At 50.6% G+C, this 12,971-nt stretch overlaps 1 protein-coding gene across 2 annotated transcripts; it reads right to left on the bottom strand.

The window, feature by feature from the left end:
• Nucleotides 1–5,555: 5,555 nt before the first annotated feature.
• On the bottom strand, nucleotides 5,556–12,167 carry SF3A3 (splicing factor 3a subunit 3; the record flags this gene model as incomplete). Of its 2 annotated transcripts, XM_079546057.1 has the most annotated exons (17): nucleotides 5,556–5,689; nucleotides 6,019–6,074; nucleotides 6,662–6,752; nucleotides 7,157–7,267; nucleotides 7,385–7,549; nucleotides 7,846–7,915; nucleotides 8,201–8,308; nucleotides 8,648–8,715; nucleotides 9,061–9,129; nucleotides 9,443–9,581; nucleotides 9,882–9,964; nucleotides 10,255–10,346; nucleotides 10,735–10,807; nucleotides 11,213–11,318; nucleotides 11,752–11,804; nucleotides 11,933–11,980; nucleotides 12,072–12,167. In XM_079546057.1, 17 exons carry the CDS (start codon nucleotides 12,165–12,167, stop codon nucleotides 5,612–5,614), a joined length of 1,506 nt encoding a protein of 501 aa, XP_079402183.1. In that variant the 3' UTR covers nucleotides 5,556–5,611. The 2 variants fall into 2 exon arrangements, with proteins under 2 accessions (XP_079402183.1, XP_079402184.1); XM_079546058.1 differs by lacking the exons at nucleotides 11,213–11,318; nucleotides 11,752–11,804.
• Between the last annotated feature and the right edge of the window lie 804 nt (nucleotides 12,168–12,971).

The following is a 12,971-nucleotide window of genomic DNA, read 5'->3' as shown; positions in this document are numbered from 1 at the left end:
GAGCCGCTAACTTCCTACTGCCATCAGGAAGGGCTCTTTTTTGCGGTAGCACCTGGAATGTTTTGTTAAATGTCGTGACCCAGCTGACTTCCGAGCTTTAATTATGCAAAGAACTGGTGCAAAGGGTGAAAGCAGGTGCTGGGAAATGTCAGCAGGTGCTGACGTGCCCAACAGGGGAGCTCGGTGAGTCAGCTCTTTCCGCTGTAACTAACAGCAAAAGTCGGGCAGATACGGAAAAAGCAGCAGCCTGTGCTTTCTGCTCCCTTGTCGGCAATGGTGCTGAGCAGATAAAAGACTGCAAAGAGGAAACAAAGGAGAACAGTGAGAAACATCAGCTACAAACTCCAGAGCGCTCCTGCAAGAAACGTGGTGCTGCGAGTCGGTTCTGAAACAGGAATATCCGAGAGCTCCGTCCCGTTGTCACTTTCTGCTGATACATTGATGTGACAACACGGCCCAGGCTGTGGCATGGCTTTGGTGCAGCATCACTGCAGCGTGGAGGGGCTGGTGATGGCTGCACACTGCCTGCCCTCAGCCCCACATCCACTGCATGGAGCTCCCAGCAAAGCCATCCTTCCTGCTGCTGTCCCAGCACAGCCCTAGGGCTGGGATTCCCTTCCCATCGCATCCATCGAGCTGAGCTGTGCCCAAAGCAGCCTGACATCGACTCAAGGGACTGATGCTTCTTTATTATTGTTATTATTTTATTATTTTCTTAAAAGAGAACAGGAAGAGGACAGAATGTGTTTGTGCAGTGGCACCACAGAGCTGTTACCAGCTGCCTGTGATGCCTGTAACTACATTGTGTAAGCTGTGCCTTGAGTCAAGGCAGAGGTTCCTGGGTTCCAAGCTGGCTCAGCACCCTCTCACTCCTATACCTGAGGTCTCTCCTTCCAGCATCCACCATCCCTGCAGCACAGAGGTGCAATGCTGCAGCTCACAGCTCCTGGAGATGACGTGTAATGGGGATCACCTGCATGGGGGGGAAAAGTCACCATCTACAAACTCCAGGGATCTACAAGCATGGGGATGTAACAGAGGGTGTTTGATAGTGACCTCAGCTGAAATCAAGGAGGGGAAAGGCTGCAGGTCTGCTGTTTACCCGTGTAGGGGAGTGGAGGCCTTGCAGCTCAGGAGGAGGGCTGCCCCCCACACCAGGAGCTGCAGCAGTGGGGACACAGCCACCTGCCCAGCACCGTTCACGTGAACTTTGCCATCCAGCTTCAGGCAGCTGCCCTTGAGGGTGGCGGGGCAGCACTCCTGGAAGCAGGCAGCCTTCACCCCCTGGGCACAGACAGGCTTGGCAGCCTTGCAGGCTTTGCTGCATCCTGCCACGTAATTGAAGCCCGTCTTCTTCATCTGGAAGGAGGAGAGAGATTCATCTGCTGGTCCTGCTCAGCCTGTGGCATTTGCATTGAGGGGATGCACACAGACTGCAGCACATCCCACCTGTCCTGTCCCAGCCATACCTCGCAGAAATCATGCCCAACAAAGCATCTAGTTGTGCTCTTCTTGCCTTTGAAACATCCCTCCCCATGGCAGGAGAACGCTGCACAGATTTTCCCCTGCAAGACAAGACCAGAGGAGACCTGTGCAGGTGTGGTGCAGGCAGCAGGATGCCCAGGGCCAGATCTGGACCTCGGGCAGCCCTTCCTTCCACAGTGCCCTCCCAAACCTCCACTACATCTCAGCATTTGCCATCATCTGTCTCCGGCATTTCACACTCAGAGATAAGAGACAGCTCCCATCTGCCACTGCACGAAACCTCACTGCAACGCCACCACAAGTTTCAAACCTCCTTTTCCTTCCTCTCAGTGAGGCTGGGCAGAGATAAAGCTCCTTCCAGCCCATCACTTGAGTGCACCAGCACCACCCCATCCCTTCTGTGGCTCGAAGAGACTCTGTCCCACAGCCAGCTCTGGCCGCTTGGAGCAATGCAGATGCTGTGCTTAGCACCCTTACATCTCCGTCCTTGCAAAGCTCATGAAGGATTTGCTCCCCTTTCGAGGCAGCTTTTGCACAGAGATCACATCGGGTACCTACGTTTCGTGGGGGGGGCCGCGGGGTCGTGGTGGTGGTGATGGTGGTCGTGGGTGGCACGGTGGTGGGGGGCAGATCACCTGTGGGCACAGAGGAGCCCTGAGGACACAGCCCACGTGTGGCCTCTGTGGGGCAGAGGAACTGCAGCGATGCAGCCAGCCCAACACGATGGGTCTGCACACCCATTTCTCTCGCATGCAGTGGGATAAACCACGGAGCAGTTACCATAGGAGCTTGCATTGAGCTGCAGGCAGAGTGAGGTGTTGCAGCACTCCACGGTGCACTGCTGTAGGGCCACGCTGCCACTGGTCCTGCACGGCTCTGCCCTGCACACACTGCTGCACCTGGCAGTGTAGTTCGTGCTGGAGAAACGATAAAGCTGCAACAGCAGAGCCAAAGGGAAAAAAAAAAAACAAACACTAGAAGTGTGAAGAGAGGCAATTACAGAGGAGCAAAAATAATGGACAGACTGTGAGAGAGGCAAAGGAAAATCAGGTGTTGTGCTCACAGCCACCGTAAGCTCCGTACCTCGCACAAGGTCTCATTGTGGCAGGTGGCCGTCGTGTTCCTGTGGGCTTCATCCTGGTAGCACCTCTCCCCGAAGCACTGGAAGCTCTGACAGCTGAGCTGGGGGGAGGACGTGCCAGGGGTCACAGCGCAGCAGAGCTTCTGCATGGCCAGCATCCCCCTTCCCTCTCCTTACCAGGGTTTGTTCTGTAAGGTTCACGGAGGCGTTGGCAGCCACTGAAGCCTGGCTGATGGCCACCGGGGTGGTGGTGGCGGTCACTGAGGTGTGGTTGGAGGCAGCCATTGAGGCACTGGTGGTAGCCACTGAGCTCTGCTTGGTGGCCACCAATGCCTGGTTGGAGGTGGCCACTGAGCTCTGCTTGGTGGCCACCAATGCCTGGTTGGAGGGGGCCACTGAGCTCTGCTTGGTGGCCACCAATGCCTGGTTGGTGACAACCACTGAGGTGTTGGCAGCAGCCACCAAGGTCTGCTTGGTGGCCACAGAAGCTTTGGTGGCAGCCACCGAGGCGTGGTTGGTGGCTGTTGTTATGGACATGTTGACGACTTTGCGCCCTGAAAAACACAAAGTTCCCCCTTGGTGAAGGAAATAGCATCCATGTGCTTAACAAGTTGTGGTTCCCTATCCCAAACAAAAGCAAAGACCCGTTTGCAACCAGCAGTGAGGAGCCTGCCCAGCAGGTCAGAGATAATCACTGATTATGGAAATGTTACAGCAGCTTCTCCCTTCCCCTTCAAGGCACACTGCATAGGAGATACAGCCATTTCTGGGGTCAAAACCCCAAGAAGAGTTTCTTTTGCACAGCTCTGTCTGATAGCTTACAGCCAAGAGAGGACAGGGACATTGTCCCATGTTGTCCCATTGTCCCAGGTTGCCTTTGCCCCGTTCCCAAGAGGATCCTCTCCCGTGCACTCACCTGCTATGGCCAGAGGGCCCTGGGTGCAGAAGTGCAGAGCCAAGACAGAGAGCAGCAGGCCTGAAACAGAGCAGAGACAACTGGGACCATCAAAGGCCAAGTTCAGCTCTGGCAGCCTCCCTGGGAGAGCAAGGATCCTTGCAGGCTGTGGGGTACCAGCTCTGGGATGGACTCTGCTCAGAGCACACATTACCTTGAGCAGGGAGGAGCTGCCGGTGAGCTGCCATCGTCCCCACCAGCAACCTCAGCTGGGACCTGGCAGACAGACGCAATCAGAACTGGGCAGTCAGAATCAGCTCATCACCCAGAAGTTATCCTTCTGGTTTGGCCTCAGGGACCAAGAGCCAGGCCCTTCCAGTCTCGGTTGCAGCAGCAGAAGGCTGATCAAGGACTGAGGAACCCTGGAAGCACTTCTCCCCATGGGCTCAGCCCAGCCCTGCCAAACAGGAGCCCCCCGGGAGGCCACGTGCTGCCGTTGGTGTGGTAACCCTCCACCCTCATGTAACAGAGCTCTGAGAGGCACCAGCTTGGCACCACACACAGCAAACTGCTGATGCTGTTGTAAATGAAGAAGCTGCCCAGCTCAGGATGGAGGCACACACATCCCCGTTGCATGGAATTCTGAATCCAGTCGTCTGCATTGCTTCCCAACGCTGATCCCTGCACTGCTCACACTGTGGGTGGGGAAGTTCTACCTCCTCAGGTGTTTCCTGAGATACACTACTCTCCATCGAATGAAAGCAGACGTTTTCCTTGCAAAATCTTTGCCAATTCAAGAAAGAAAACAGTGGAGATAACTCCAAACAGGTTCCAAGGCTGTTTTCTGAATGCTCCCCTTCTGCCTTAGCATTTAAGCTCAGATAGCATTCCTAGGGCACTCTTTCAGAGTGACAGAAAACAACACAGGCTGGAGTTTCTCACCTCCCAGAGCAAGGCTGCCCCCGCACCCAGAGCAGGTTAGGAAAGCCCTTACAGAGGAGGGTAGAGCACAGCCAGGCTCACCTCCACAACAGGCTGAGGTCAAACCAGAAAAGGCTCACCCCGAAACAAGCTTCTCCCCCCAAGCAGGGAAAGGAATCTGCTCACAGACTCACCCTGTGTCCGTGCCCTGAAAGCCCCTGCACACCAGAGGAAGCCTGCAGCTGCTGCAAGAGATGGAGAGCCTCTGAGCACCGAGCAGCTGCAGCGCCTGCAGCACAGCTCACACCCTGGTGCCAGTGAGCAGCCCCAGCCTGCCAACCAGCAGCTGCACAAACCGTCACCCAGGGAGAAGGGTTTGTTACCTGCAGCTCTGCTGGATTTGGAGATGCAAACGTCTGTGTGCAGCAAAAAACAGAGAAAGGGATTTTTGAGGCTAGAGGTGTCGCACCAGAACTTCTATGCCGAAATGAAAGCCCACTGTAGGCAGTGTGAGGGCTGCCACAAAGCACAAGGCCTCTGCCCAACGCCTCTTTTCTCCTCATGGACTTTAATTCGTGTGGCAGTACCACACTTCAAGAGAAGCAAAGGAAGGATCCGTGCTAGCATCTGCTAAAGTCAGTGCCAGCGCTGGACAAACTAACACAAACTACCCACACGGCAGCCCATCCTAAACAAAGCTCATTTATTGGTTCCCTGAAAAAAATCCCAGTAGCCAAAGCCTCACAGGAAGCCAGACTTGAAGCCAAAGCAGCAATGCAAGCCAAATACCTGCTCTGCAAAGGAGCACAGACAGACGTTAAACTATTATACAGTACAAGATTGTCAGCATGCAATGCTCGTGTGTGCTTTAAAGAAGGCAGTCCTCATCATAAAAACTTCCATCAGCACTGGAATAAGAGAGAAGTAATTGTTTCTAACAATTCAAACCGTGTACAAAGTTTCTGAAAGACACCATTATCAAATCTCCTCCTTCCAGCATACAAAAGGAGACGCATTTTCAGCACTTCCTAAGTTAAAATCCATTTATTTTTAAGGTTTTTAATATAAAATAACATCACAAGGCTGCTTCTCACAAAGGGCTTACTAGAAAGCGATTCTATGAAGTATCCTATGTTCATGCAAGTCGAAAAAAAAATCAATAAGCTGAAGAACTGGAGCTGGTGACACTTCTTTTTTTTTCTGATGTGAAATCCTTCACCTGGGAAAAGTTACAGCAGCCCCTGACGTTTCAAGTCTTCGTAGGTCTTCTTGTTCACCACATTCCCACTGGAGTCCTCATATTCCTCCTGGAATAGAATGAACAGTTTAGGGACACCTGCATGCAGCCTGACTCAGGTTGTGCTACAGCATTCACAGTTCAGCTCCAGTTCCATCTGAGCACAGCCACTCTGCCAGGAGCCTCCCTACATGAAGACATGCAGGGCATCTACCAGCAAGCTCAGCATGATCTTATCTAGACTCAGAATAATGACAGAAGGCTCTAAGTGTCCTGGAGACCTCAGCCTGTGATACAGCTTGTGTTAGAAACTCTCCAGCCAGAGCCACTTCATGCAAGGTAGTGGAAGACCCCCAAGTACACTGGACTAGAAACACCCCAGTGTCTCTACCATCTTACCTCTGTGTCAGGCTGCCACCTCTCTGAAGCCTTCTGTAGTTTCAGCTTTGCCCACACTGTAAATACAAAGGCATTCACAACATGAGCACCATTTCACTTCAAACGCTGCGTTTGAAACTACTAAAATGCATCAGCTTTTAAAAAAATTCAATAAAATAAAGTAAATCCCAACCATTGTCACTTCTGGGCCTTTCACTGAGTACTGCAGGCTTTCAAAACCTCCCTGGAGGCTCCACCATTTCTGAATGTTTTGCTGGTTTCCCCATGGAGATTGTGAGGAGCATCAGTGAAGTAACACTTGCATGGGATCACACAGTCACACTCTGAATAAATGGTGGCCTGCTACACTTGGCTGAGATTCCATACATAAAGCACTGCAGACAAAAAAGCTGGCAACAAACAGACACTTGGCTGGCATGCCTAGCAAACATCTATTTCTGCAGGCATCCAGCAAGAAACAAAGACATTCTCCCTCTAAGAACTGTGAGAGATGTTCCAATGAAGGGTCATCCCAGCAGCATCGTGCTTCTTACACTCCTCCCTTAGTCACCAGTCGTGGGGTAATACATTCCTGGCCCCAGCTAGCAAATACCAGCGTTCTCGTAGCACAGTCCCTGTGCAAAGAAATGCCATCTAGACTTACGTGAGACAGCGTCCTCAATCTGTGTGACATTGGCAAAATGTGCAGTGTTGGGAATGCCCAGGCATCTCATCCCGTGAGCGTGACGCCACTCCTGGGAACGAGAGGCAAAAGTCACTGAGAGGGAATGGCACCTCACCACAGTGCCTGCTGGGAGGCCTATGATGAGCTAAGCAGTGTAAAACAAATGCTAACAAAACACAGATCTCCCAAACATTGTTTTTTTTCTGATGGTAACAAGACACTGAGTGCCCTGCATCAATCAGGCCTGGATATCGGTGTGTTCAAACAAGAGACTGGATATAAATTGGCAGAACAGATCTTTGCATGCTGTGGGGAATTTCCAGTTTCAATAGCATGGCCTTGCAGCATCGGTGCAGACACACATTTTGTAAATGGAAGAAATGCCACACAGATGCTCGTGGCATTTTCTCATCACTTACTATAAAGATTGTCTGAATGAGGCACTGATGGTTCTTGTGACCAAACCTCACTTACTGCAAAATGGCGTTGAAAAGCTTTGGGCCCTCTGTAGGTGTAGTTACCACAGATCTCACAGTTGTAGTTGATGTTTAAACCATGCAATTTATACAACCAGTACGGGATTGGCTGAGAAGGGAAGACAAACAAAGATTAGGCCAAGTGACAAGGGAGCTTCAAACAGAAGAGTGAAGTGGGATCCCCCACTGGTTCAGAGCTAAATCCAGACCTAACAGCCTCAGCTACCTTGCCATCCCAACCGAGGGGCAGATTTTTAGGATTATAAATGATTTCATTTTCTTCATCTTCGCTCTCGCTCTCGCTGATCTGCTCTTCTTCCTCCTCCTCCCTCTCCTCCCCTGTCCGCGCCTGCTTACGCTGCACGTTCTCATGAGTGAGGTGTCTCTGTTCCTGGAGTGTGAGGAAACAGAACTGTGTTCACACAACAGCAATAAAATAAGATGGCAAGCCAATGGCAGCTGCCACCGTACCCCAAACTGAAGCAAGGATTTAAGGCAAGCATTAAGGAGGAGTAAGAAAGAAAGAAAGGCAGGCAGTTTCTCCACAGGAAACATGTAAACTTCTGGAAAGAAAAGCAGCTCTTGTGGACACAGTCTATGGAGACGCTGGGTAAAAACAGAATGATCTTCTGGTCACTGCTGGACAGGTCTGTAACCAAAAGCTCAAAGACAAAATAGAATTCTTACCCCAAGAACTTCTACATATTCATATATCTGAGCTTCCAGGAATGCAAGATCTTTATTTCTTTCAGTGTCTCTGAAAGAAGAGAAGGGAAATTTCACTAAGTCCATTCCAGAGCTGCAAACACCAAACACATGAACTCCTCCTAAGGACACCTTTGACTCCAGTGCAGCAAGAGAAGGAAACAGCTGACAAACTAAACTGCAGGCAAACTACTCAGCTCTGATATCTCACATTTGGTTCAGGACCAACATAAAAGGATTCCAACACTCTGGGAATCTGACACAACTATACAGTGCTGATGTTTATCCCCCAGTGATGGGATCAGCACCGACCTGAGAACAGCCTTTAAGAACTCACCTTTTGATTCCCTTTGTCTTTGGATTCTTAGCAAACAAGGAAGGATCCAGTGCTTCCAGGGACTTGCCTTTAGTACTAAAAAGTCTCTGCGCACGTTCTTCCAGAGTCCTGTGGAGAAACAGGGAGGAGATGAACTCAGATCAGTTTTTTTCTATTTCCAGAATATTATCTGAATTCGTGCAGCACCATCATAAATCCAGCTTTTAAAGGTGAAGAGCTTTTCTATGATCTTTGTTTTTTAGACCAAATTCTCCTACATGACAGACTCCAGTACGGCACGCTTTTCAAAACTGTACATCACTGAATTCCCTGACTGGCTTTCAACATGCTGAACATCATTAAAGTAATTCTTGTACAGCAGAGAAGCCAAGCAAATATCCTATAAAGGAATGCAAGGTGGCAAGACCTCAAAAACTGAAAAGGATTTAGGAAAAGAGCACATCTTACCCGCCACATTTCAGCCCCAGTGCCAATAATGCTGATTTCAGTCTGTCCAGTCCTAGGGAGGCCAATTCCTATTCAACACAGCAAATCACAGTAAGATAAGAGCTATTAAAAATATAAATAATATGGATGTGTCTTATAAAAAAAAGAGGAAGAAGGAATATGAGCAGCACTAAAGAAATGACTGTCAAGTGGGTGCCACTCCTTACTGAAAAAATGAGGCATGTGCCAAATCTCAACAGAGCTTTCAAGCTGCAGCCCTCTAGTGGGAGAAATTAAATCATCAGCACAACCAAAGTTTCATCCAGAGAGCACAGAGCCAAAAACAAAGGCTGAAGAAGAGAGATGATGGCAAGAAACCAAACGGTTCAGCTCCCATCTGCCCACAGTTTAGAAGCACAGCACTGAATACCTACTTCCCAAGAGGAAAACGCTGAGAGATCCAGGTGGGCTCCAGCGTGAGTGAGGGCACTGCTGGTCTCTTTCTGCCAAGAGAAAACATGTGGGACATCCGTGTGACACTCTGCAACTCTTCATGCAATCCAGGTACCCAACACACAGCACAGCAGTTCAGTTCACACACAAACACCCCATCGCTGAACCACGCAATGAACTGACAGAAAAGATTAAAAGCAAGCAAACGTTTAAAAAGGCTGCCTGCAAATGCCTGCAAATGCCTTCAAACTCCACCTTTGTGACGTCTTGCTATCAGACTTCACCTCAGCAGTGATTTAACACCAGCAATTCATAAGAAATCTGTCACAAATGAAACAAAGCTCTGAATTCACAGCTGCTCACCGGCCAGCCAGGGAATGTTCCGTTCTCCCACTTCTTCTCAAACTCAGTCTGAATTTTCCCAAACAGTTCATTCTGGTCCAGTAACGGTTTCACTCGATCTGTGTACTCCTGTAGGTACTCAAGGAGCATTTCAAGATACCTGGCAGAGTAATTATCAGCACAGACAATAATTCCATATCAGAGTACTGGTAGAACGGTATCAAAGTTATCAAGAGTAGCTTTGAATGCAATAAACTCAAGTACTTCCACAGAATAAGAAGCCCAATGGCTCCCCACATTTTGTTGTGCTTCATGTCCTCTCAGGACTCAGTATGGCTGAGTTACTACAGCTCAATTTATATCAGCTATGCTTGATTGCTAACTCTGTTCCTGGACACTTGAGAAGCAAATTCCTTCTCATCGACTATCATAAATGAAGCAGGCAGGACAAAAGGCTCACCTCTTATATTCAGCATTTTTTCTCTCTTTGGGGATGTCAAAGAGTTGGTCAAATGTGGACAGATAAGTGATGTAATCCAGTTTCTAAGAAGAAAACAAAAAACAGTTTGAGTCAGACTTTATACACATGCAGCCAAATCAACATCTCATTTCCAGTTACCAGACCAGAAGAAAAGCACAAAGCTCATTTATTCTGCACGGTCTGCACAGGGCTGGGGTTTACCACCTGCTTTTCAAAGCAAAACAAGCACTGTGAAACAGCTATTTGCACATAAATGCCCTTTGAAACAAACCAACAACCAACCCACGAAACCAAGAGCCTTCAGCACTGAAGTGCAACACAGCTGAGCACCCACAGCAACCCAGCTTCTCACCTCTGATGATTTCAGATTAATGTATTTCAGATAGCAGTCGTGCAGATCCAAGTAGCGCCCGTACCCTTCTTCATCTGTGAACTCCACCAGGTCTGCAGGAAAGAGCATGGAGAGCTTTGTTACCAACCTCACATTCTCTGCTTATTAAACGCACGCTTCAGAATCTGAAAATAATGAACTGCAGGCCAATTTGTCTTTCTTAAGCATGTTTATAATGCACATGGATCCTCGTTGACTAGATGTCTGCCAGCTTCCTTGTGTTGCATCAGAACATTCCTCAAAAGAATCATCACGACTGTGAACATTTCTGCAGCTCAGAAGAATGTAAATGAAATAAGAACATTTGTCACGGTTAATGCAGGAAAAGGGAGGTGGGACTCTATGCAAACCAGATCAGACAGGTCACTAAATCGCAGCAAGCAATGTATTCTCACTTCAACTGGCCCCAAAAAAGAAACAAATACAACCCTAAAGACTTACTTTGAGCTTCTTCACTTGGGTTGTCTCTGGCCTTCAACAGTTCCTCAAACTCCACTGACATGGGAACACAAATCTTCAAGAACAGACAGAAGTTACAGAAAAAAAGTGATCAGTTCAGCTAACGCCCAGGAGTAATTCATACTGCAAACAGTAAAACTGGTAACTGAACAGGTGTTCAAAGCACTTCTTCATGATCACATCTGCACTAAGGAAAAAAAGTACAACCCAGTGACTGTGACAGTTATGCAAGCAAGAACGAATGCTAGCTCAGAAGCAGAATGTTCTTCAACTAATAGAGTGTGGGGAGGACATGGTGAGCATCCTGCATTTTCTCCTACTCAGACAGAGCCTTATATAAAGCCTTGAAGCACCGCCTACTCTTGAATGCTTTGTTTTCCTGAGTGACATTTTAACACAGCAGAGGTGAAGCCCGACACTCCACAGATCAGTTATTCTCACAAAGCAGGGAATTACTCACCTCGTTGGGATGCTTCCGGTGAAACTCTTTGATTTGTTTCAGTCTGTTGTAGAATTCTGCAAATTCATTTGGCCCTGAAATGGCGCTGAGCTCTTCCTTCCGTAAGCTACAGGTGCATGAGAAGAAGACAGATTGCAAACAAACAAACAAAACATGCTTATGCTGATATAATCTTTTTGGAAGTGTAACGCTGAATTCTGCTCCCACAAAACACCAGTGAGACTGACAGCACAGCCCCACAAAGCCCCAGTGATGTTCCACAGGCAGTCAGGCCCATGCTTTGCAGATCTGGGTCACATCTCGACTGAAAACGCTGCAGTCTCAGTTACAAACACTCAAGTTTCCCTCAATGATTCAATCCAAGAAAACAATGAAATGTTTGCGTTGTGCACGAACACTTTTTAATGTGAAGCCTGGGTCCTCCTCCAGCAGGTTCAGGGCTGACGCCCAGCCTTGAACTGCAGCGTCGTGCAGTGTTTACAGCAGACCCAGAGGAGCCCCAGGTCCTCTATCCGCGAGCCGGCAGGCCGCACACTCACCCGTCCTTGTCGTCATACAGGTCCCTCAGGTTGCCGCTCACTTCCATGTACCTCTAAAACACAACACAAACCCCGCGCTGCCACCGCGAACCTCAGCCGGGCCCGGCCCCGCAGCTCGGCAGCCTCCCGGGCCGTTCCGTACGGATCCCGGGACCGCAGCGGCTCACCCCCCCCGACTCACGTCCTGCATGGCCCGCGTCCGGTGGTCGGAGTTGATCTGATCGCGGAGCTGCGGGGAAAGGAACGGCGTCAGCGAGGGCCTGGGCCCGGCCCATCCCCCACACGACCCCACCGGACCCCCCGCCCTTCCCCGGCCGCACCGTGGACTTCTTGGTGAGCATCTCCTTCACCATGACGTCCATCAGCCGCTCCCGCTCCTCATGATAACGCCGCTGCTGCTCCAGGATCGTCTCCATCCTCTCGCGTCCCGCCCGGAAGTCGAAGCGCGCTACTTCCGGCGCAGCCTGTGCGCTACCAGAAGGGTCCGCCCCCGTCCTGATCCTCGCCGGAAGGATCCGAGCTGAACGTGGGACCGCGGTGATTATCGCCGCTGCGAAGCGGGGGAGGCAGAGCTATGAAGCCGCTCGTCCACATCTCGTGCAGCCTCGAGGCGGTGTGGAGCGGTGGGAAGCCGCTCCGGTATCGGATGGTGGGAGAGGAGGGCTGAACGCCCGCAAGTCCTGTCCCAAACGCTGCCAGCATGGCGGCTTTGTCCCAATGTGCACTGAAAGGAGAGGAGCTCGCAGCCTGAACAGCCTCTGGGCCTCCAGGAGATCAGCGCGGGTGTCAGCGCCAACCCCCGATAGGGCACAGCTGCTCCCAAACACACCCGTGTTGTCCCGTGCTCCCAAACACACCCGGGGGACACCCGTGTGTCCCCACACAAACAGGCAGCGCACGGCCTCCCTCTAACCAGGGCTGCCCGCCCAGCAGGGTCAATCAGAGCCCACGTTCACACGCTGCCCTTTGTCACAGCGATTAGAAAAGCCACAGCTTGAGTTACCCCCTCCTCCCCCCTCTCCCCCCATAACCGCTGTGAGCACCCTGCAGCTCTGCTCCTGCCCACCCCGGGGATCAGCGAGCACTGCAGGTGCCCCCGGGGCTGGGATGAAAACCTCCAGCCTGAGGGCGGCTGTGGGCAGCGTTACACAGCTGTGAATCACAGCCCAAACAGGAACAGACCCAGCAGAACAAAACGTGTCCAGCCCGGTGCTGCCTCC

This window comes from Tetrao urogallus (genome assembly GCF_951394365.1).
Source record: "Tetrao urogallus genome assembly, chromosome: 23".
In the NCBI taxonomy this organism is placed as follows: Eukaryota; Metazoa; Chordata; class Aves; order Galliformes; family Phasianidae; genus Tetrao; species Tetrao urogallus.
Note: the sequence above shows the minus strand (reverse complement) of the source record. Positions and strands in the feature narration are given on the sequence as shown.